At 34.0% G+C, this 25,780-nt stretch overlaps 3 protein-coding genes and 1 pseudogene across 3 annotated transcripts; 1 reads left to right on the forward strand and 3 right to left on the reverse strand.

Annotated features, from left to right (window-relative positions):
- The first annotated feature begins 958 nt into the window (after window positions 1-958).
- On the forward strand, window positions 959-1,733 carry LOC124824780 (benzyl alcohol O-benzoyltransferase-like). Its single transcript, XM_047297288.1, has 3 exons — window positions 959-1,401; window positions 1,489-1,573; window positions 1,713-1,733. The coding sequence occupies exons 1-3, from the start codon at window positions 959-961 to the stop codon at window positions 1,731-1,733; spliced, it is 549 nt and encodes a 182-aa protein (XP_047153244.1).
- Window positions 1,734-2,027: 294 nt separating this feature from the next.
- Window positions 2,028-4,231, reverse strand: LOC124824767 (benzyl alcohol O-benzoyltransferase-like; annotated as a pseudogene).
- An 11,309-nt stretch (window positions 4,232-15,540) lies between these two features.
- Window positions 15,541-17,541, reverse strand: LOC124824766 (benzyl alcohol O-benzoyltransferase-like). Its single transcript, XM_047297270.2, has 2 exons — window positions 17,037-17,541; window positions 15,541-16,594 (listed from the first exon to the last, which is right to left on the reverse strand). Exons 1-2 carry the CDS (start codon window positions 17,487-17,489, stop codon window positions 15,671-15,673), a joined length of 1,377 nt encoding a protein of 458 aa, XP_047153226.1. The 5' UTR covers window positions 17,490-17,541; the 3' UTR covers window positions 15,541-15,670.
- Window positions 17,542-22,703: 5,162 nt separating this feature from the next.
- LOC124824765 (benzyl alcohol O-benzoyltransferase-like) lies at window positions 22,704-24,761 on the reverse strand. The gene is made up of 2 exons (XM_047297269.2): window positions 24,236-24,761; window positions 22,704-23,787 (listed from the first exon to the last, which is right to left on the reverse strand). The coding sequence occupies exons 1-2, from the start codon at window positions 24,701-24,703 to the stop codon at window positions 22,864-22,866; spliced, it is 1,392 nt and encodes a 463-aa protein (XP_047153225.1). The 5' UTR covers window positions 24,704-24,761; the 3' UTR covers window positions 22,704-22,863.
- Window positions 24,762-25,780: the final 1,019 nt, after the last annotated feature.

The raw sequence follows: 25,780 nt of genomic DNA on the forward strand, positions 1-25,780 counted from the left end.
GTGGTGAATCTGGTGGAGAAAATTTCAACACCAATTGAGGATCAATAAAATTATATTCAATCAATCTCTATTATATATTGTTAAGGCTTCAAGAGGTATTTCTTTATCACTCTTTGAAGTATTCATTGCAGGATTGCATGTTATTTTACTTATATTTTTTTAAAACTTATATATGTTAATATAATAGGGTTTTATATTTAATATTGTTGCAATGTATTATGTTTATTTAACGTATAATATTTTTTTTTTGTTATCTAAAATGTTTTTTTTATATATTAAGATATGATATATGAATGTATGAATGAATGAAGTATGTTTAATGAAGATATGAATGTTAGATAAAATTAATTGTATGTAATTTTGTTTAAGTACATATAGATGGAAGAACATTTAGATTTATCATATTTGGACCGCGAAGATGTAGATGATGATGTGGTTGGTGTAGACTTCAAGATTATTGGAATGATACGTCAACACTTACAAATAACCACATCACTAGCGGCAATCACAATGTTATGCATTGTTGGACACACATTGAGTATCTTGAATATGTACTCCACTGATTCGAGTAGTGTAAGCAATTACCTACCTGATAGAGACCGTCGTAGGGAGCAGTTAATGTCATATCTTGTTCATACTCATCGGTGCCGCGACATTATTAGGATGGGTCCAGAGGCATTTATTAATCTTTGTGAGAGAGTCAGATCAACTGGGTTAGTCAAGGACGCAATTCGGTCGACCGTGGAGGAACAAGTTGCTGAATTTCTTCATATAATTGGTCATAATGTTAAGAATCGTAGTGTGGCATTTTTCTTTCATCGATCAGGGTCGACAGTTAGCAAACACTTTCACAATGCATCTCCCCCAAATCATCTCCCCCAAATCATCTCCCTCAAATCAATTAAAAAGAACACAGCCAAGTAACTCGCTCTCTCTCTCTTAATAAATACTCACATAAATGGCCTCATCATCTTTTTCTCTAAAGTTTACAGTACGAAGGTGCGAACCCCAGCTGGTAGTTCCTGCTATCCCCACTCTTCATGAAGTTAAGCCACTTTCCGACATTGATGATCAAGAAGCCCTGCGTTTCCACCTTCCCTTCATACAAATTTATCCAAAGCAAGCATCAATGGCAGAGAAAGACCCAGTTCAACTCATTCGCCAAGCACTCTCCCAGACACTTGTCTTCTATTACCCATTTGCGGGTAGGCTTAGGGAGGGCCCTCACCGCAAATTGATGGTGGATTGCACCGGAGATGGTGCCATGTTCGTTGAGGCCGATGCTGACGTCACACTCGACAAGTTCGGCGATTCTCTCCAACCTCCATTCCCATGCTTCCATGAACTGCTATACCATGTTCCTGCCTCACAGCAAATTACCAACACTCCCCTTCTACTCGTACAGATATTCCAATTTTGATGTGAGTTCTTCCTAACTATTTATTTGTGTCTATAGTTTGTTGATGTCGGAAATGATCTGATGAAATCACAGGTGACACGCCTTAGGTGCGGTGGTTTCATCTTGGCCTTCTGCTTCAACCACTTCATGTGTGACAGAGCTTCCATTTGTTTGGTGATTAAAACCTTTGTTCAAATAAAAATCTTAAAAAATATTAAAATAAAAAATATCAACTAACCATAATATCTTTTTAATTAAGATTACTGAAACTTGGTTTCTCCACAATCTTATCGGTGTTGTTATTTTAATACAGCGATCTAAGTCAATTATCTAAATGAACGAAAGCTTCATGAGAGAAATTACATAAATATGATCTAAAGTCAATTTACATATAAGTTTAACCTAAAATATTAAGATAAGTTTATAAATTTTATTTCTTATACTTTCTCAATTTTATTTATTATAATACTTAATTCGCGTTTGAATTTTCAACCATATTAATTAATGTTATTTATTTATAACATTTTGTTTCTTATATTTATAAGGTTAAACATGTGACGAGGAAGAACTTACTTTGGATCTGGTTTTAAGTTCACACCCCAAAAAAAGTTAACTAATATATTGAAAATTAAAACAAAAATGTATAAGAAATTTTAACTTTTAGAAAAACTGAATGATGTGACCACAAGGTTAGGTAAATGGACAACTCAAACTGTAACAAACTAGGATATGACCACTAGAAAATCACACCGATAATATATTCCATTTTAGAAATTAGAACAACTCTTTTTCTATAAATTAACATCATATGCTTTCTTAGATTTTGTCATTCAGCACGTTACCTAGTACTTAACCTAGCAGTGCCGAAGAAATATCATTGATCTTTATCACAACACACTAGTCTATGTCCTTCAGAATACATTATGATATCACACAATATATATCTGTCTCCAGAATCTGCTAAATTATTCCATGAAATACAGATTATTAGAGGGTAGACATTATAAAAGTCTTCAGCAAACCTTTCATAGCTTCAGCAGGTAACCAAATCGGAAATATTATGCCTTCTCCTTTTCCGTTCTTAGCAGAACAGAAATACGAAGCTCCTAAGAAGCTCCCAGCCCCAGCTTCGGCCACTCCACCGTACACAGCCTCACCCCAACCAAAATCCACTTCTCTAAGGTTCAAACGTGCCAAATATGACACAATACAAGACCTCACAGTTGTGAATAAGCATCGTCCCTTCATCACCAGAAGGTCTGCAACAGATTGCAGGTACTCTTCTGTCATCTCACCTTTCACTTTATTTATCAATTCCACCGCATAACCAAATGGGTTTCTGCATAGCTTCCCTGCAGTCGTTACTGCCGCCGGATATGCAAAACAGTTGCCGTAGTAACCAACAGAAAGTGGAGGATTGAACCAACCACGTCCGTTGATTATGCACATCATGCGAACATCCTCGTCTGCCTCTATCTGCAGTGCTTTTGTGCGACAGCGCCAGAGGCATGCTGTGATGAGATCAAATGTGGTGCAGTGCTGAAGGTGTTTGGGAATCAAGCGCCGAAGTGCAGCTATTTCGAGTGGTCCAAAGAAGAATGATCGTTGAACCATGTTTTGGTTGGAAGAAGGAAGGGTATCTTGGACTTGCTCGAATTCGCGATGGTTGCATGTAATGCGAGGTGGGTCTCTCGCCACACTGGTGCAATGGAAGGTTTGGTTGCACCTCTAGCCATTTCCGCCCAAGCGCTCATGAATTGTTCGTAACCGGGTCCATCGCACATGGTGTGGTTGAGGCCGATGGCTAAGATGAAACCACCACACTTGAGCCGTGTCACCTGCATTTTTATTCCATATTCAACAAGTTCACACATTTTTGCTTCCGCTAAACTTTTTATAAAGTTAACTCGATCAAGAATTGGAGCAAGAAACAAGCTATTTGTGAAATTTCTGTTGAATATCTCACATCCTTTGTTAAATTATTGTGAGTGTTATACACACCCCACTTTGTAATAGGCTATCAGAGCATATCAAGGAAAAAAAAATTTACAGAAGAACGAACCAGCCCGTTCTCTCTATCAGAATCTGTAACACTACCAATTCTAATCTTAGTGGATTTTGACAGAAATTAATTATATCAGAAATCAGTTTTTAAAATTTAGAAATCTAGAAAATGAATAAAAAATATCTTGAGATTGATGAGTAAGTTTAGTGAACCTGTACAAGTATAAGGGGAGTGTTGGTAATTTGTTGTGTGGCAGGGACATTGTATATATAGAAGTTCATGGAAGCATGGGAATGGAGGGTAAAGAGACTCGCCAAACTGATCAAGTGTGACGTCAGCGTCGGCCTCAATGAACATGGCACCTTCTCCAGTGCAATCCACCATCAATTTGCGGGTAGGCCCCTCTCTAAGCCTACCCGCAAATGGGTAATAGAAGACAAGTGTCTGCGAGAGTGCTTGGCGAATCGCTTGAACTGGGTCTTTTTCTGCCATTGATGCTTGCTTTGGATAAATTTGTATCATTGGAACGTGGAAACGCAGGGCTTCTTGATCATCAACGTCGGAAAGTGGTTTAAATTCATGAGGAGTGGGGATAGCAGGAGGCAGCAGCTGGGGTTGGCACCTTCGCACTGTAAAGTTTAGAGAAGAAGAAGATGATGATGAGGCCATGGGAATTATGAGATAACAGAGGAGAAATTAAGCAAATAGATTTGGGTTTGAGTGAGTGTGTGAGTTCATGGAGCCAAGTGTGTTGTCCTTTATAAATGGAATGATGCATTGGCATAAAATAAATTGAATACACGTTTTCATAATAACTTATGATTACACTGTCACCCGTTTAACCAGAGGCTCATCTACCAGGAGACATCCATATCAAGTTCTCTACAAGTTAAAAGAGTATTTGGTAGCCATGGTTTTGCATTTTTCATATTTTGTGCCTGTAAAGTTAATATCTCTCTTACAATCATTGATGATACTAAAAAATATTTAATTTGATATATAAATTTTTTATATTTATTTGATATTACTTTCTTTTTGTTAAAATACGTAAAATATTCTATTAGTGGATATTAGGCAATCAAATATAGTGTTAGTTATAATTTAAAATTATTACAATTTGTGCAGATTTGTGCACTTGACATTTCTTTAATAGATAAAGAATTATAGGATCCTTGTATGTATATATATTTGGTACTTTACTCTTTGAAATAATACATCAGAATTATTTTTAAATCTTTTATTATGGTATCAAGAGTCAAACACCGATATCCTCTACAATATAGGAATCAATGCTTCTTTTTTTTTCATTGAATATTTCTGATGGCTTCTTTCGATAAAAATCAATGGGAGAAACATGATTCTGGAACTTCTGCGGCTTCCAAGAGTTATATTTCTGATGTTTTATTTATTCCCACATTAAACTGTAATCTTAATCTTATCTCCGTCAGCAAGTTAACCAAATCACATTCTTGTGTTGCCTTGTTTTACCCAACCCATTGTCTTTTTCAGAACATTCATTCCGAGAAGAAGATTGCCGGTGGTAGAAAGAGTGAAGGATTGTATTATTTTGAAAATGTCTCAATAAATCCATAAAAGAGGGTTGGCTTGTCTTGCGAATGATCACATACAAGATAAAAGCAAAAAGAAAATTTGGTTATGGCATAAATGGTTAAGACATCCCTCTTTTGGTTATTTAAAAAAATTATTTCCATCACTATTTCATAAATGCAATATTTCTGATTGTTTTTGTGAAACATGTGTTATGGAAAAAAATCATCATGTTGTGTTTCCTTTAAGCAATAACAAAACTGATTTTCCTTTTCATTAATTCACACATATGTTTGGGGCCTTGTCCCACAATCTACACATAATGGAAAAAATGGTTTATTAGTTTTGTTGATGATTGTACTCGGGTAACCTGAGTATATTTGCTTAAACATAAAAGTGATGTGGTTCGTTCCTTCTATCATCTAATCGTTACACACTTTAACACATCTATTAAGGTTATTCGATCAGACAATGGAAGGAAATATTTTAAGACTAAATTAATAGAGTTCATGAACTCTAAAGGCATCTTGCATCAAACTACATGTCCTTATCCACCACAACAAAATGAAGTGGCTGAGAGGAAAAATAGACATATATTAGAGGTGACAAGATCACTTTTGATAGATGGTAATGTCCCATCTCATTTATGGGGTGAGGCTGTGAGCTCTGCCGTTTATTTAATTAATCGAATCCCTTCTAGTGTGCTTAACTTTCGAAGGCCTTTTGATGTGTTGTCTGATCATTGTATCCTTCCTCCCATAGTTTATTTACCACCTCATATTTTTGGATGTGTTATATATGTTCACTTACACCCACATCAACGTACAAAGCTTGAAGAACGAGCGTTCAAATGTGTTTTTGTTGGGTATGGATCAACTCAAAAAGGTTATCATGCTTACCATCCACCATCAAAGAAATTTTAATATTTCTATAGATGTGACTTTTAATAAACATGAATTTTTTTATGTTGATTCTCCACTTCAGGGAGGCAATGAAAGTGAAGTGCATAATCATGATGTTAGTATGTTTGATATCTCAGATATCAAATTATATTGTGAAGATAAATTATCATGTGAGAATCATTCTACAGGAAGTGAGCCAATCTTAAATATGAACACTTCTCTTTTGGATAATACAATGTCTTCTGATCATAACCAATTGGCTCAATCTTCTCCATAGGTTCAACTTGACTCTTCAGAGGTACCTTCTGATCCTATCTCTGATAACACTAATTTAGATGAAATTGATCATGGAATTGATTCGTGTCTGCGTGAGACCACCAGCAGACCAAACACTGAGTCTACTACTGTTCAATATATTCTTCCACCTCGTTCTAACCATGGTCAACCTCTAGCTAAATATGAACCAGACCTCCAAGCCAAAGTTAAATATCCCATTAGTAAATATGTGTCATCTCACAGGTTATCTCAGTCACATGCATAATTTGTATCTCAATTATCTTCAAATTCTATTCCTAGTAATATATAGGAAGCTTTGGCAGATCCTAGATGGACCAAAGCAATGGTTGAGGAGATGACAGTTTTAAAAAAAAACAACACTTGGGATCTTGTGTCCTTACCAAGAGGGAAGAAAACAGTGGGCTGCAAATGGGTCTTTACAATTAAGTATAAAGCTAATGGAACTATTGAGAGGTATAAAACAAGACTTATGGCTAAAGTTTACACTCAGTCTTATGGTGTAGATTATCAAGAGACGTTCGCACCGGTAGCCAAGCTCAACACTGTGAGAATACTTCTATCGCTAGCTGCAAACCAAGATTGGCCTCTTCTATAATTTGATGTGAAAAATGCTTTTCTACACGGAGAAATTTCAAAAGAAATTTATATGGATTCTCTACCAGGCATGACAAATTCAATTGGAATGAAGGTTTGCAAATTAAAGAAGGCACTATATGGATTAAAACAATCTCCAGGAACATGATTTGGAAGGTTTACCAAGTCTATGAAGACTTTTGGCTATAGATCAAGTAACTCTGATCACACCTTATTTTTTAAGAGAGAAAAAGGAAAAATTACAACTTTGATTATATATGTAGATGACATGATTGTTACAGGAAATGACCAAGATGAGATTTCTAGTTTACAACAATACCTTGCATCTCAATTTGAGATGAAACAAGTTGGAAACCTCAAATATTTTTTCGGTATTGAAGTTGCTAGATCAAAACATGGTATTTTTCTATGCCAAAGAAAATATACTATTGACTTACTATCGGAAACTATGCTGCTTGGGAGTAAACCAGCTGATACATCAATTGAACAAAATCATAAACTCTTTCAATGCTCAAATTCAGCAAGAATAAACAGAGGAAGATATCAAAGGCTGGTAGGAAAATTAATTCATTTGTGTCATACACGTCCAAATATCACCTATGTAGTTAATGTTGTTAGTCAATTTATGCATGACCCACGAAAGCTTCATATGGATGCTGTTGAGAGGATTTTGAGATATTTGAAGTCTGCTCTAGGAAAAGGAATTTTTTTCTCAAATCATGGAAACTTAAAGGTAGAAGGGTACACTGATGCAGATTGGGCAGGTTCAAAAGATGATAGAAGATCTACCTTTGGATACTTTACTTTTGTAGGAGGGAATCTTGTAACTTAGAGGAGTAAAAAACAACTTGTAGTGGCAAGATCTAGTGCTGAAGCAGAATTCAAAAGCATGACACTAGGTGTATGTGAACTTTTGTGGATTAGAAGTGTTCTATCATATTTGGGCTTTAAATCAAATGAAGCTATGAATTTGTACTGTGACAATACTTCGGCTATAGCAATTGCTCACAATCTTGTTCAACATGATAGAACAAAGCATGTGGAGATTGATAGACATTTCATTAAAGAAAAACTTGAAGCAAGAATAATTTCATTTCCTTTTGTAAGATTAGAATTGCAGTTGGCTGATGTTCTTTGTGCAGATTCACATGTCATTCCTTTAATAGATGAAGAATTATAGGAATGTATATATATGATACTCTACTATTTGAAATAATACATCAAAATTATTCTTTAAACCTTTTATTATCTTTTACTTTTTTTTTTCTTGAAAAAATATAAAATTTCACTTATTTATAACAATTTTATTCTTGTGTGTCAAATGAATCTAAAAGTATATCATCCTACCATTACTTTTATAAATGGAAAGATTTGGCCTTTTAAGTTAAGTGTGATATAGTGGACTTTAAACCTAACTCAACCCCACAAGGTTTGCATCTACTTATATACTCTAAATTGGCCTTATCTCTAGTCAATGTGGGACTTCCAACACCCCCTCACGTCGAGGTATATATATCTCAACCGTGAGACTAGACATTAATAGGCGGTTCGATAGCAGCCCGATAATGGGTGAAATAATATATCAAATAAACAACAAATATCGCTAGGATATATAGGGTATAACTATAGCTCTGATACCATGTCAATTTTATCGTCATATCCCCTTTCTCATACCTAAATTTTGACGTCAGACCCCTTCTAAACCAACATCTATTTTAAAAAAAAATTAAATTTTTTTTACAATATTACCACACCTAAAATACAAAAAACGATTTCAGCGCATCATAAAATTGTATATACAATGAGTTTCAAGCAATAGAGATTGGACGCTCAATGCCGCCGCCAAGATCCGTCAACTTGTGCATAAAACTGCATCATAAGCCCAAACTAATCGGTGCAAACAAAGATCAATCGGTGCAAATGAAATTTAATCGGTCCAAACCAAACCAAAGTCATATACCTTATTTAACGTCAGGGACCCCTCTAACCGACTTCTGTAATAGTGTTTTATTTACAAAACTGCTACGGGTCATTTTTTACGTTGGATTTTCTTTCGTTAACGTTAAACACATGACATTAAACATTATTTCTGCATTAGTGAAAGATCTATGTTGTTAGTTTATTTATAACCGTAAGTAGTGACTTTTAAACAATGACATTTTTATCCACATGTCAATAATGCATTCCTTAACGACGATTTGCAAGAAATTTTGTTTTCTATGTCGTCTATTAATAACAAACTTAGTACAAACAATTTGTATGCACAATGTTGAAAAAAGAGTTGAATATATTATTTTATCTTATCTTTAATTAATTTGTTATTATTTTTTATTTTAATGTTAACATATATTTCTATTATATATATATATATATATATATATATATATATATATATAGATTAATCTCCTGTATAGTTTTTACTATATTTAATCGTATCAATAAGGTCTAATTTATATTTTTAATATAAAAATTTAAAATGTATTAATTAAAATTAAAAGAATAATTTAAATTATATATATATATATATATATATATATATATATATATATATATATATATATATATATATATATATATATATATATATATATATATATATAATCACTCATTAGACATTAAAATCTACAACTAAGTTGTATCAAATACGATATAATTGTCTCCATTCATAGAACCTTTATTTGAAGTTGAGGTGTAACCGGTATCTTTTGGTCATTGTGAAAGAGCTTAAAATGTGTAAAATGAAGAAACAAATGTCATAACTTCCCCCTCATGATAGAATAAAAAGATATGAAAAATGTTCAAAATAGATAAAAGCTTTCAAAGGATTTATATGAATAACACGATAAATTAAGAATGACACCTAATAAATACCAGACCAATAAATAATTAAAATTTAGAGGATTGAACATATACCACTTGCATTTCAATTTGTTAATCCGATAGCCTGGGACACATTTGATGGGAACTGATGTGTCTATTTGCATCAACAACCAAGACATTAAAACCATTTACAGTAACCTCACCCCACGTGATTGTAATTGTTATTGTGCATATTAGAACAGAGGTCACTTCAATAATAATTGTTCGAGTACACATAATTTTTTTGTGTTATTTTTCTGTATTTAAAATACATCAATGTTATTATATTAAAAAAATTAATATATTTTTAAATAATAAAATCAGTATTTATAAGTTTATTTTGAATGTTTAATAGAAGAATAAAATAAGAAATCAGTAAAAGTTTAAATCCTAAGTTCTTTTCGTTATTAAAAAAATATCGAATCATTTTTGCCTTGTTCTTTTGAGTGGATTTGAGGGGATTTGAAGATAAATTTTTTTGTCGTTTATTTGAGTGAATTTGGAGGTAAATGAGAATGAATTTAGAAATAAAATTTGTGAGAATTAGTATAAAATTGTATTGACATGACAAATTAAAAAAATTTATTTCCAAATTCACTCTCATTTACCTCCAAATTCACTCAAATAAACGACAAAAAAATTTATCTTTAAATCCTCTCAAATCCCCTCAAATCCACTCTCTCAAATCCACTCAAAAATTTGAAATATAACAAAAAAAATGAAAGTAGTATAATATTTTTTTTATTAAAAGAGTTTAAGTGCCATAAATGGCTCTTTTGCTAACTAAATTTATATAAAATCGTGAAAAAGTGCTGAATTCTTTTATATTCAAATTTAACAATTCTTTTAAATCTATGCTAGTCCAATGACATGTGCGTACACGTTTTTTTTTAATAATTGTGATTATTTTATATATGAAATAATAAAGTAGTAAGATTATTATCTAACGAGATGTGATAAAAATTAGGTTGTATTATTTTAATTGTTATTATTAAAGTAATTGTATCATATGTATGTTTGAGAGAGTTTTTCCACTCGAGCACGTTTAGCCAGAGTTCTCCATGTTGAATTCTTTCTGCCGAGCTTGTTTAGGATGAGTTTTTCGGACAAATTCTTTCAGATTGAGTTTCTACAGACCGATCTGTTGAGGACCTGGGTGTTACACCTTCCTGAAAGTTGGAGTGAGATCTTATGTTAGTGAAGTTCACATACAACAAAGTTACCATTCCAGCATTGAGATGATACCTTTTGAAGTTCTGTATGGAAGGAGATGCCAAATACTGTTGTATTGGTATCAAGATGGAGAAACAATGATTGTGGGACTTGAGTTGTTACAACAAACTATTCCAAAGGTAAAGTTGATTCAGGATGAGATACAGACAACTTAGAGTAGACATATAGTCTTATGCGAATAAAAGGAAAAGATCGCTAGAGTTTGAAGTTGGATATCATGTGTTTTTGCGAGTGACACCAACAACAATAATTGAGAGAGTTATCTGGTCGAAGAATTGTTGTCGCCCAAGTTTCTTGAACCATACCAAATCCTCAAAAGGATTGGGCCAGTAGCTTACAAGATAGTGTTGTCACCTCGATTGACAAACTTACATAATGTGTTTCATGTATCACAATTAAGGAAGTATGTTTCGGATCCAACTCCTGTTGCAGAGGCTAATGACATTCAAGTCAAGAGGATTTAATGTTAGACGTTGTACCAATATGAGTGTTGGATGTTCAAATCAATAACCTGAGAGAAAGGATATTCGTACGGTGAAAGTGCTTAATACAAGAAATGACTTGGGAATTAGAGAATTTTATGAGGAAAGAGTACCCAAATATTTTTCTTGAGTAACACCATTTTCAAGGATAAATTTTTTTGGATTGGAGAGAGAATGTAAAATCCGAGAAAATATAATATTAAAAAATGATGTTGTAAAGTGGTTTAGGATTATTTAATAAGAATAGTGTGTGTTGTATAGCTTAGTTGATGAAATATTTTTATTTGGACTAGTGATTATGTGATCAAATCCTGTTAGATGCACACAATGTTTTATCTGTTTTGTTTATGTTATTATTAATTGTGTAGTACGGATGTGATGGCTAAATTGTATGTTTGGCATTCAAGGGGAAAGGGGTTGATTTAGAAGGAGTTTATTTTCTTAAACTTTGGTCTTTAATATTTTCTTTTTAATTGCATCAGAAAAACCAAGGTACTTTAAACCTAGACTAATGCACGAGCCCACAACATTAACGTGCCGTTTTTCTTTGTGCAACGTTCTTTCCCCTTGGATAGGAGGAGAGCCCGTAGTGTTAGGGGTTTTAGAGGGTCTGTGGGGGAACAGTTAAGATGAGTGGAGTGGTTAGGTAGTGAAGGCTAGGAGTAGGAGCAAAAAAAATATTCTTTCACATACCTAAATTTTTTACATTCGTTTTACATTATTTTTACTTACTTTTTTTTCTTGAAAAAATATAAAAGTTTATACTTTTATGACCATTTCATCCTTGTGCTCTGTGTCAAATGAATGTAAAAATGTGTCATGGTATTATTACTCAATCAGGGAAGGGTGTTGTGAGAGAGAATTGTAGGAATATTAGAGACTGAATTGTGGCCTGCTTCGATGTAAAGACAAAAGGTTAGGAGAAGCTTTAGGCTATGTTCACTTAAAGAGAATTTACTGTTAAGAGGTTATTGAGAGCGAGGAAATGAGATGATTTCTGTGTTCACTTGAGAAGAAATGGAAGGAACGATTTGATAGGATTTGCGGGATACATCATTCTTTTATCACCTGCGAAAGTGGAGAGATTTGGAGGGATTAGTTGTGCAAAATCTAATTTACCCTCTACGTAATTTATAGTTCCAGCTCCAATTATCACACATATTCGATTCTAATTAAAAAGAATTCATTCTAAGATTTTGATTAATAATAAAAACATGAGAAGAACAATGATTTATATGGTCACTATAGACTCACGATGAAGAACAAACTGATTGAAAGATGAAGACGAATTTTGAAGCTGAAGAACAATGATTTGTTGGATGCGGATTTAGTTCCCAGACCGCCCGTATTCGGTTCCAGGCGTATGAGGAATTTACATGGAACTTGTATTCGGTTCCTACTTCCTTTTATTTGGTTCCAAGCATCATGTATTCGGTTTCCAAAATATGGTATTCGGTTCCAACATGATGGGTTAAGTTAGAGCACCCAAAGTGGTGGCGAGAAGGAAGCGGAGGACGCGCTTTGGAAGAAGCGTGGGTCAAAGAAGGGCTGTTGGGGGTTGTGATGATGTTGTTGTGGTGGTGAGTTGAAGTGGTGGTGAATCGAGAAACTAGTGGTGGTGAATCGAGAAACCAGTGGTGGTTGTTGGTGTTGAGCCATGTAGAATAGGGTCAATTAACATGGTAAAGTTGTGGCTTGTTAAAACTCATTGGCAAGTCTACCAAATTGTTCAAGTAATATAAAATGGTAAAACCAAATATTGTTTCCCAAGAGACTCGCGTAATATTAGTTAATTGCATTATTAACAACTCATATAGACTCAAGAACAACATATAAATTGAAAAACAAGTGCGAAGAAGATAAAATATCAACTATACAAGTTTGGACTTTGGTGTTTGAAGACACTTAAACATGGACTAGACTAGAAATGGTACGGAATGACATTGTTAAGGTTAGTTTTCACCTATTCACTCTTGTGCATACACAATTTCATCTCCTCTCCATCAAATTACTAAAGTCAATCTAGAAAATTACTCAAGCCCTAATTCCTTAGGTGAAAGAGCCTAACTTTTCCCTATTAAAATCCAATTTCTTGGAAAATCTAAGAAGCAAAACTCGCATTAAGAACTAAGAACTAAGACAACAAGTGAATCATCTTCTATTCCTAGAATCAATGAATTACTAGGACTCTTGTTTCAGTTCTAGATTACACAAGATACATTCTCATACCCATGAATCAAAGATCAAGCCATGAATATCTCTATTACATGCAAGCTTTAAGATTGGAACAAAAATACTAACAATTGATAAAAAAAGGCATAAATACATTCAAATCATTCATCAAATACTCAAGAGTTCAAAGGTTACATATACCCTCACAAGATGGGTTTGACTCTCCATTTCCATGGAGAGCCCTATAACTTACAAAAAGGCCATGGAAGAAGAAGAAGAACCCAAAGAGGAAGAAGGGAGTGTTCCCACGAACCCTAGCAACCCTCCAAGCTCTCCTCTAAGTGAAATCGCGTCTCCAAATCACCAAAGACCCAAACCCTTTTGCGTTTTAGGGTTAAATAAGCTAAAATTGCCACATCAGTGAAAGTGGCACTCAGCGCCCTTAGAGGGGCGCTCAGTGCGAGCTCTGCATAATTGGATGGCGCTTAGCGCCTTGGATGGGTCGCTCAAGCGAATTTGCGCAGCAAATGGCGCTCAGCGACCCTGAAGAGGCGCCCAGGCGCAAAATTCTGGCAATTTCAGGATTTTCACCGCTTAGCGGTAGCCCAACGGCAGCTCAACGGTAGCCCAACGACAACATTCCAAAACTCTCTCTTTTTGTTGTTTTGTTGCTTTTGTGGCTGGTTCAGTTCTCTAGTTTGGTGGAGGTTCTTCCAAGCACAATATTAACTACAAAACAAGGGGATTAGTGATGAATTTATATCAATGTAGCCCAAAATATAAATAACATTAAAACAAGTTAAAAGAGAAAATTTAAACAAGTAATAAACTAAATGAAAGCTGATTTTATCTCTAAAATGAACCTCAGATAATGTCTTGGTTGGATTTGCCGACGGTGACTTTATTTTTGACAAGTAGTATCATTGACGAGTTCCATTCGTAATCCAACATGTTTATATTTGGCTTAGAGAGCGTGAGGCATAAGCAAAACCAATTTTGTTTCTTTTACTCTGATGGTGTTGAAGGTTTTTGTAAGAAGAGTATTGGATTGTAAAGAAAAATGTTATTTTAACAAATTTATTAATAACTTTTTTATAACAATCTATATATAGTAACTTGTGAGTGGTCCATTTTATATATACGGATAATAAAACAGTGAGTTGCGAAGAGTGGAACTGGGGTGTGGTTTGGGTGCAGGGCAATAAGTTCACTAACGCTGTGTGGCAGAGGTGAATTGAGTGTGTCTTAGTACTAATTTGTCTATCTGCATCAACAGAACCAAGACATTACCAACACAAAAACCATTTACACGCAACGCATGTGATTGTAATTGTTATTTTAGAACAGAGGTCACTTTCAATAATAATTGTTCGAGTCCACATAATTTTTTTTTTGGTTATTTTTCTGTGTTTAATATACATCAATGTTATTATATTAAAAAAATTAATATATTTTTAAAAAATAAAATCAGTATTTATTAGTGTATTTTGAATTTTTAGTACAAGAATAATATGATAAATCAGTAAAATCTTAAATCCCAATGTTATTAAAAAAATCTGGAATCATTTTACTATGATGTATATAATTTGAAACATATAAAAAAATGGCTTTTTGCTAACTAAATTTATATAACATCGTGAAAATTGTTGAATTTTTTTCTATTCAAATTTAACAATTCTTTTAAATCTACATATGTATTAATAACGCTGTCGTCTCTGATTCTTGCCGCTATGGTCCACCCAATCATAGCTCTTTTATGATATTTTTCAGTTGACCATTTCACCTAAAGATGCAATTAGATAAATTACTTTACTCAATAATAATTAAAAATATTATTGCGATATAGTTTTAAATAATCATTTTAATTTTCAATTTTTTTATGGAGCTGTTTTTCAGAATATGTGATGATAAAATGGATATTATTTTTAACGAATAAATTATAGGCATTTAAAAAGAGAAATCTAATTACTCTTTCATAAAAAGGATTTTTACCGTCAAACATTCTATATCAGGTGGCAAGACAAATCTTAAAAAAGTGTACCGTAAAAATTTTAGAAAGTCTAAATTAACATTGATGACCTTTTCACAAACGTTAATTTCTCCTTTAACATTACTCATAAGCACAACAAACGTTAAATAACTTCGTACTAGTCTAGATTATTTCATGAAATACAGATTATCAGAGGGTAGACTTTATAAAAGTAGCAGAACTGGTTTGAGGTTGGCTTTTGTTGCATAGCATGTGGTTAAACTCTTCAGCAAACCTCTCCATAGCTTCAGCAGGTAAGCAAATCGGAAATATTATGCCTTCTTCTCCTTTTCCATTCTTAGCAGAACAGAAATACGAAACTCCTAAGAAGCTCCCAACCCCAGCTTGGGCCACTCCACCGTACACAGCCTCACCCCAACCAAAATCCACTTCTCTAAGGTTAAAACGTGCTAAATGTGACACAATATAAGACCTCACAGTTGTGAATAAGCATCGTCCTTTCATCACCATCAGGTCTGCAACAGATTGTAGGTACTCTTCTGTCATCTCACCTTTCACTTTATTTATCAACTCCACCGCATACCCAAATGGGTTTCTGCAAAGCTTCCCTGCAGTCGTTACTGCCGCCGGATATGCAAAACAGTTGCCGTAGTAACCAACAGGAAGTGGTGGATTGAGCCGACCACGTGCGTTGACTATGCACATCATGCGAACATCCTCGTCTGCTTCTATTTGCAGTGCTTTTGTGCGACAGCGCCAGAGGCATGCTGTGATGAGATCAAATGTGGTGCAGTGCTGAAGGTGTTGGGGAATCAAGCGCCGAAGTGCAGCTATATCGAGTGGTCCAAAGAAGAATGATCGTTGAACCAAGTTTTGGTCTGAAGAAGGAAGGGTATCTTGGACTTGCTCGAATTCACGATGGTTGCATGTAATGCGAGGTGGCACTCTTGCCATTAGGAGCTCCCTACGCCACGCTGGTTCGATGGAAGGTTTGGTTGCACCTCTAGCCATTTCCGCCCACGCGCTCATTAATTGTTCGTAACCGGGTCCATCACACATGGTGTGGTTGAAGCCGATGGCTAAGATGAAACCACCGCACTTGAGTCGTGTCACCTGCATTTTTATTCCATATTCAACAAGTTCACACATTTTGCTTCCGGTAAACTTTTTCTAAAGTTAACTACGATCAAGAATAAGTACAAGAAACAAGCTACTTGTGAAAATTTCTGTTGAACATCTCACGTCGTTTGGTAAATTATTAGTTATACACCTCACTTTGTAATAGGCTATCAGAGCATATCAATGAAAAAAAATTGACAGAAGGACGAAGCAGCCCATTCTCTCTATCAGAACCAGTAAGACTACCAATACTTCCGAAAATCAAGATGAGAAAGCACATTTGAGTTGGTTTGTACCATTTAAATTCTCTTGTTTTAAAAACAAAATTAAAAAATTAGTGACAGAAATTAATTATATCAGAAATGAGTTTTTAAAATATAGAAATCTAGAAAATGAATAAAAAATATGTTGAGATTGATGAGTAAGTGTATTGAACCTGTACAAGTAGGAGGGGAGTGTTGGTAATTTGTTGTGTATCAGGAACATCGTATAGCAGTTCATGGAAGCATGGGAATGGAGGCTGGAGAAAATCGCCAAACTGATCAAGTGTGACGTCTGCGTCGGCCTCAATGAACATGGCACCTTCTCCAGTGCAATCCACCATCAATTTGCGGTTAGGCCCCTCTCTAAGCCTACCCGCAAATGGGTAATAAAAGACAAGTGTCTGGGAGAGTGCTTGGCGAATGACTTGAACTGGGTCTTTCTCTACCATTGATGCTTGCTTTTTATAAATGTGTATCATCGGAAGGTGGACACGCAGGGCTTCTTGATCATCAATGTCGGAAAGTGGTTTAAATTCATGAGGAGTGGGGATAGCAGGAGGCACCAGCTGGGGTTGGCACCTTCGCACTGTAAAGTTCAGAGAAGAAGAAGATGATGATGAGGCCATGGGAATTAAGCAAATGGATTTGGGTTGAGTGAGTGTGTGAGTTCATGGAGCCAAGTGTGTTGTCCTTTATAAATGGAATGATGCATGCATTAGGTAAATAAATTGAAACACGTTTCCTTTAAGGCGTATGAATAAAGTGATGGACCCAAAGTGTCACACAGCCACCTGTTTAACCAGAGGATCATCTACCAGGGGACCACCACATCAAGTGCTGCACCAATCAAAGTATTTGGGAACCATGGTTTTGCATTTTTCACGTGCGTGTAAAGTTATCTCTTGTACAATACTGGACTCTACTAATATTATTTCTATAAATATTAAAGGCAAGAATTTCATTTTTCACATTTTAAGTGTGATATGATTTGGTTACGAAGAAAACGAATTATATGAAGCTGGAGTCACAATTTTAAAAATTTCACAACATCGGTTTTATTTGAACCGAAATATATATTTTTTTCAACTTCGATTACCTAAGAATTGAAGCTTATGTGAAATTTTCAAATTTTTGGTTATTTCTTTAATTATTTTATTTAAAAGAAGAAATTTGATTTTAGTTTCCAAATAAATGAGATCTTATAGATATATAACTTCAATTATTTTAAAATAGAAATTTAAAAGTATGTTATAATTTCCAAAAATTCCGTTTTATTCAAATGTTTTATATGAGAAGGGATATATAGCTTTAAATGCTAGAAAATTGAAGTCATTAAGAAAATCTTAAAATTGTTATTCTATTAATTTAAATCTTTTATCTGAAAAGAATATATACCTATGGTTTCAGATAACCAAGACCATATGCCTCTACTTCGTTGTAGAACCTAAGTCAAAAAATTCATCAACTAACAAACAATTTCGTCATCCAACTTATTCATATACAATGGAAAGGTTTAGTTAATTTTTTTTATTTCTAGTTTTTGCTGAAGTGTGTCAAGTTGGTTATACTTTTTAAAAAAATTTTATTTTCGTCCATATTTAGTATAAAAGTTTTAATTTCGTTCACACCTAATATAATTTTTCTTAATTAAGTTTTTTGCCTTAAAGACGTAGAAATGATATTAACTGAAATATTCTCTCTATGTGTAAGACATTTTTTGTTAGTGCTCTCTCTTCTCCCCCTTACTGTTGATTCCTTTTAACCCATTCTGAGGGATGAATTTGTTTGTGTGTTGATTGACAGTTGACAGTGTAACTATAATAAGTATTAGTTTTGTGATTAATTTGGTTGTTGCTCTTGCTTGAGTCCAAAGTCCAAACTCCTGAAAAAAAGCACATATACTGAATTATATTATATAAATAATGTGAGATGATATAAAAAAAGGGTGAAAGTTATCATTGTTAATTTATTTAATATTTGGAACGAGAAAATTGATATTGGAGTGTTTTTATTTATAAAAATTTAAACATAGAAAGTTTATAAACAACGTGACGACGACGAAGAGAATAAGTTTCTTAATGTAGAAACCTTATATATGGTTTTTTAGATTTTTGTTTAGAAGAAATTTAATACCAAAGAGTTATGCATGAATTATATGAAATATTATGACATTATCTTTACTTTAAAATATTAACATTATATGTATATAAAAAAATTTAAATCTTTTTTATTTCATTTAATATAACTTTTAATTTTGAATCATGTTTATGGAAAAAAAAATCCGTCTTAAATTGAAAGAAATAAAAATGCAAGTGTCGGCTGTCTATACCCTCACGGTAGAAGCAAAGTGGCACTCGTCTCCTTTTTTTCTCTACAAAACATTCTTACTTTTAATTTTTTACTAAAACCTTTGTTTTATTCTTTAAATATTACCAGGCGTTGAAAAAAGAAAGCATGTATTCCAAGTAGGATAAAGTTAGAAATGGACCGCAGAGTAAGTTGAGAAGTAAGGAATCAACAGTAAGGTGTAGAGGAGAGAGCACTCACAGCTTTGTACAAAGAAGCACAAGAGAGAGAATATTTCCGTTAACAGCCGTTTTTGTATATTTAACGAAAACAAATTATATCACATGTGAATAAAATTGAAACTTTTATGTCAGGTGGACGAAATTAAAATTTTGTTAAGAGGTATCAAACTTGGCACATTATAGCGAAATTAGGAATAAAAGAATTAATTAAACCTAATAGAAATATATTGATAATAAATTTCTCCTATTCGATTAAGAATGTAAAAATCTTGATTTGATTTAGCTATCAACTAAATGAATCTATATCTATTTGGTAATTTATGTATCAGACATAGCTGACCGTTATATTATTCATTTTCAATTTATCTCTTAGACTATTCATGAAAAGAAAGTACATGGTTTTAATGATGATATCTGGTCTAAGGGAGCTTGAAAATTACATAAATATTTATATTAATCTACTAGTTGACAACTTGAAGTTGTTGGGGTTGAAATATTTAATGTCTTTGCTTCTGAAACTTTCATGATGCATGATATATTATTTTATTTTGCGTCATTAATGACTTTCTAGCTTGCTATAATTTATCAGGATATAGTATCGGGTAAAAAGTCATTTCCTGTATGTGAAGAAAACATTGAAGCTCATCAATTGAAACATAGAAGGAAGACAATATATATGTACCATAGAGATTTTTAAAATCAAATCACTCATATCGAAGGATAAAAAAAACATTTAATGGACATCAAGAGAATGACGATGCACTAATTCACTAATTGGCCTTCAAATTTATGAAAAAGTAAAGTACATCATGTATTTGGAAAACACCGAAGAAGTCATCTACAACAAGCCCTTGAAAGAAAAAAAAATCAATATTCTTTGATTTTTCATATTGATCAAAGTTAAAAGTTTGACATTGTATAAATGTAATGCATGTAGAGAAAAATATATGTAGAAAAAAAATATGTGTGATAGGTTGATTGATACACTACTTAACATTCAGGAAAAGAAAAGACATAAGATGAAGTACATAAGAGATGAAGTAAATGCTCATTTGGATTTCGTTGAAATTAAGATCTGAAAAACTCGACACCAAGAGAGGTTGGTAAGTTACTTATTTACCCATGCATATTACACTATGGAGAAAATAAGTTTTTGTCTTTGTCTAAAAAGAGTGAAGTTACCAAAAAGGTACTTTTCAAATATTAAAGAGTTTAGTGTCGCGGTAGGACTTGAAGCTTATTGACCTAAAGTCTCATGATTGTCACATCTTAATGTAACAATATTGAAGGCTATTCATGGTACACTAATCTTGTTTGTGTTCATTTTTTACTTCCATTTGTAGTAAAGTCATTAATCTTCTAAAGTTATATGAATTTCAAGGTGAGTTATTATATCTTGTGTCAACTGAAAATATTTTTTCTTTCCTCTTATTTGTTTGACAAATCGAATTTTATGAACCAATATACTTAAAATAAAATGTCACAATTTTTCCTTAAAATAAAAAATACAAAAAATATTCAAAATAGATAAAATCTTCCAAAAGAATTTATTTAAATATGAATACCAAGATAAATTAAGAATGACACCTAATAAACAATATCTGTATTTTTGTTTTATCAGAGCAAAAATTTAACACTAAAATAATAAATTAGAGGATTGAACATACCATTTGTACTTCAGTTGTTGATCCGACAGCCTGGGCCACATTTATCTGCATCAACAGAAACAAGACATTACCAACACAAAAACCATTTACGTAACCTCACCCTGTGATTGTAATTTTTATTGTGCGTATATTAGAACAGAAGTCACTTCAATAATAATTGTTCGAGTCAACATAATTTTTGTGTGTTTAAAATATATCAATTTTATTATGTGAAAAGAATTAAAATATTTTTAAATAATAAAATCAGTATAATGTGTATTTTGAATGTTTAATAGAGGAATAATATAAGAAATCAGTAAAAATTTAAATCCCAATTCTTTTGTTATTAAAAAAATCTCGAGTCATTTTACTATGACGAATATATAATTTGAAATATAACGAAAAAGAATATGATAGTAGCATAATATTTTTTTTATTAAAAAAGTTTAAGTGGATAAATTGATTGTTTGCTGAATAAATTTATATAACATAAAAGTGCTGAATTATTTTATATATCGCAGGATATCTGAGTTGAGCTATTGTTAACAGTAAACCGAACGAGCGACTGAATGATCGCTTTTATCCGGACGGTTACTAATAGTAAACAGACCAAATATTAACGAGTACTTAAATGATCACTTTCGAATGATCGTCAACCTCCTAGACGAAACGATCACGATATCATAGAAGATAATGCTAGCGAGACGATAGTCATATCATACTCTCGTCAATGTCGCCCTTAACATCGATCGTCTTAATAGCGATCGTCCGTTACTTAAACCAAACGATCAGCATGGGTCAAATCAACCCAGTCAAGCTAAGAGTCAACAGACGCTCGATCAGCTTTATTCTGACCGGATCAATTAACCCGGATAAACTAAGGAATAAGTGGTTAGAAATATCTGGCCATGATATCACAAATCACGGAACTAACTAACCCAGTATCATAGATGAAAAGCACGACTAAGCGGTTGAGTTTTCCAACCAACCGGATTTTTAGGTAAACGGTTTATTTTACTTTTAGGTTAAATATGAAAAATCAGAAGAAAATAATATACGTTTTTGATAATTCAGGAAGAGGAGAGAAAATATTGATTTTTCATTATTGAACTAAAAAGGTTCCGTCATTCTTTTTGTCTGACTTCAGCGTTGAAGTGCCTTCGCAGGTACCCACTCCATTCTTTCCGAAAAGCTTTGTGCAAGAAGAAGATATAAAGATAACTAAGAAGACGTTATTCATCATGTTTACATACATTTTACATTCAAATTTAACAACTCTTTTAAATCTATATATGTATTAATAACCCTGTCATCTCTGATTCTTGCCGCTACAGTTTTTGGTCCACCAAATCATAGCTCTTAATGATATTTTTCAGTTGATGATTTCACCTAAACATCCAATTAGATAAGTTAATTTACTCAATAATAATTAATTTATATCATTGCTATATACTTTCAAATAATCATTTTAATTTTCAATTTTTATTTAATTATTTATGGAGCTGTTTTTCAGAATGTGTGACGATAAATGGGATATTATTTTTAACGAATTAATTATAGGCATTTAAAAAGAAAAATCTAATTACTTTTTCATAAAAAGGATTTTTATCGTCAAACATTCTATATCATGTGGCAAGACAAATCTTAAAAAAGTGTACCGTAAAAATTTCAGAAATATTTAGTCTAAATTAACATTGGTGACCTTTTTCACAAACGTTAATTTCTCCTTTAACATTATTCATAAGCACAACTAACGTTAAATAACTTCGTACTAGTCTAGATTCTATCTCTTAAATAAGCTAAATTATTCCATGAAATACATATTATTAGAAGGTAGACTTTATAAAAGGAGCAGAACTGGTTTCAGGTTGATTTTTGTTGCCTAGCATGTGGCTAAACTCTTCAGCAAACCTTTCCATAGCTTCAGCAGGTAAGCAAATTGGAAATATTATGCCTTCTTCTCCTTTTCCATTCTTAGCAGAACAGAAAAACGAAACTCCTAAGAAGCTCCCAACCCCAGCTTTAGCCACTCCATAGTACACAGCCTCACCCCAACCAAAATCCACTTCTCTAAGGTTAAAACGTGCCAAATGTGACACAATATAAGACCTCACAGTTGTGAATAAGCATCGTCCCTTCATCACCATCAGGTCTGCAACAGATTGCAGGTACTCTTCTGTCATCTCACCTTTCGCTTTATTTATCAACTCCACCGCATACCCAAATGGGTTTCTGCAAAGCTTCCCTGCAGTCGTTACTGCCGCCGGATATGCAAAACCGTTGCCGTAGTAACCAACAGGAAGTGGTGGATTGAGCCGACCACGTGCGTTGACTATGCACATCATGCGAACATCCTCGTCTGCTTCTATTTGCAGTGCTTTTGTGCGACAGCGCCAGAGGCATGCTGTGATGAGATCAAATGTGGTGCAGTGCTGAAGGTGTTGGGGAATCAAGCGCCGAAGTGCAGCTATATCGAGTGGTCCAAAGAAGAATGATCGTTGAACCAAGTTTTGGTCTGAAGAAGGAAGGGTATCTTGGACTTGCTCGAATTCACGATGGTTGCATGTAATGCGAGGTGGGTCTCTTGCCATTAGGAGCTCCCTACGCCACACTGGTGCAATGGAAGGTTTGGTTGCACCTCTAGCCATTTCCGCCCACGCGCTCATGAATTGTTCGTAACCGGGTCCATCGCACATGGTGTGGTTGAGGCCGATGGCTAAGATGAAACCACCGCACTTGAGTCGTGTCACCTGCATTTTTATTCCATATTCAACAAGTTTACACATTTTGCTTCCGGTAAACTTTTTCTAAAGTTAACTACGACCACGAATAAGTACAAGAAACAAGCTACTTGTGAAAATTTCTGTCGAACATCTCACGTCGTTTGATAAATTATTACGAGTGTTATACACCTCACTTTGTAATAGGCTATCAGAGCATATCAATGAAAAAAAAATTGACAGAAGGACGAAGCAGCCCATTCTCTCTATCAGAACCAGTAAGACTCCCAATACTTCCGAAAATCAAGATGAGAAAGCACATTTGAGTTGGTTTGTACCATTTAAATTCTCTTGTTTTAAAAACAAAATTCAAAAATTAGTGACAGAAATTAATTATATCAGAAATGAGTTTTTAAAATATAGAAATCTAGAAAATGAATAAAAAATATGTTGAGATTGATGAGTAAGTGTATTGAACCTGTACAAGTAGAAGGGGAGTGTTGGTAATTTGTTGTGAGCCAGGGACATCGTATAGCAGTTCATGGAAGCATGGGAATGGAGGCTGGAGAAAATCGCCAAACTGATCAAGTGTGACGTCTGCGTCGGCCTCAATGAACATGGCACCTTCTCCAGTGCAATCCACCATCAATTTGCGGTTAGGCCCCTCTCTAAGCCTACCCGCAAATGGGTAATAAAAGACAAGTGTCTGGGAGAGTGCTTGGCGAATGACTTGAACTGGGTCTTTCTCTACCATTGATGCTTGCTTTTTATAAATGTGTATCACGGGAAGTTGGACACGCAAACCATCTTGATCATCAATGTCGGAAAGTGGCTTAAATTCATGAGGAGTGGGGATAGCAGGAGGCACCAGCTGGGGTTGGCACCTTCGCACTGTAAAGTTCAGATAAGAAGAAGATGATGAAGAAGAAGATGATGATGAGGCCATGAGAATTATGAGAGAACAGAAGAGAAATTAAACAAATGGATTTGGGTTGAGTGAGTGTGTGAGCCAAAGTCTGTTGTGCTTTATAAGGAAAATGTAATGATGCATGTATTGGTAGGAAATAAATTGAAATAAAATGATGGACCCAAAGTGTCACCAGAGGATAGGTGACACCACCTTATGAAGCTGACGTTGAAGGAAAGGGGAAACGTGTGAGGAAACCAAATACGTTTGAAAGGGTATAGTTGGAAATGGAATTAGTTATATAGCAGGGGTAGGGGAGAGGTAGGCAATCATGGAATAATCTTCTCTCTTTCTCTGGATTATTCTTTCTCTTGCTGACTATTGATAGAGGTAACCCGTTGTATCTTGTGCTATTTTCAATTAAAAGGCAAGCACCGACCCTTAGTTGGTGTTGCATTCGGTTATCGATGATTATTTTTTGTTCTTATTGTTGCATTTATTTCAATATATTACATTGGTGCTTTCATTACCTCCATTATGGCTGCGATCTTCACCTGAGCTTTCCCAAATCCTAGAAATCCTTGAGAAACGTGATCGTGACCATGTCCGGAAGATGACAGAGCTGAGAAATGAAATTGAACACTTCAAAGCAAATCTTCAAGGTGGGGGCAGAACTCAAGAGATTTTACATATCCCTTACAAGTGCAGAATGTGAAGTTGGACTTCCCTAAATTCGACGGTTCGGAGGTCCTTCAATGGATTTTTTGTGCGGAGCAATTCTTCGAGTATTATAAGACTCCAGATGAACAAAGCATTGTGATTGCAGCGGTCCACTTTGAGAAGAATGTAGTGTCGTGGTACCAAATGATGCAGAGAACTAGTCCAATCATTTCTTGGAACACTCTGGTCAGGTCACTCGAACTGGAATTTGGTCCTTCTCCTTTTGATTCATCTAGATCAACACTTTTTAAACTCATAAAAACAGGCTCAGTAAATGATTATTATGTGGAATTTACTAGCCTTGCTAATCGTATTTATGGTGTTAGCGCAGAAGCTCTCTTGGACTGTTTTGTAAGTGGTCTTAAAATTGACATTAAGCGTAAGGTTATTGCACAA

This window comes from Vigna umbellata, chromosome 5, assembly GCF_029865625.1.
Source record: "Vigna umbellata cultivar VRB3 chromosome 5, Vumbellata_1.0, whole genome shotgun sequence".
NCBI lineage: Eukaryota > Viridiplantae > Streptophyta > Magnoliopsida > Fabales > Fabaceae > Vigna > Vigna umbellata.

Coding starts and splice junctions, on each gene's coding strand:
- LOC124824780 (XM_047297288.1), top strand. CDS start 959: ATGGCCTCATCATCTTTTTCTCTAAAGTTTACAGTACGAAGGTGCGAA. Junction 1,402..1,488: donor AACACTCCCCTTCTACTCGT/ACAGATATTCCA, acceptor TCTGATGAAATC/ACAGGTGACACGCCTTAGGT. Junction 1,574..1,712: donor ACAGAGCTTCCATTTGTTTG/GTGATTAAAACC, acceptor ATTTTAATACAG/CGATCTAAGTCAATTATCTA.
- LOC124824766 (XM_047297270.2), bottom strand. CDS start 17,489: ATGGCCTCATCATCATCTTCTTCTTCTCTGAACTTTACAGTGCGAAGG. Junction 16,595..17,036: donor CTCCCCTCCTACTTGTACAG/GTTCAATACACT, acceptor ATAAAAATGCAG/GTGACACGACTCAAGTGCGG.
- LOC124824765 (XM_047297269.2), bottom strand. CDS start 24,703: ATGGCCTCATCATCATCTTCTTCTTCATCATCTTCTTCTTATCTGAAC. Junction 23,788..24,235: donor CTCCCCTTCTACTTGTACAG/GTTCAATACACT, acceptor ATAAAAATGCAG/GTGACACGACTCAAGTGCGG.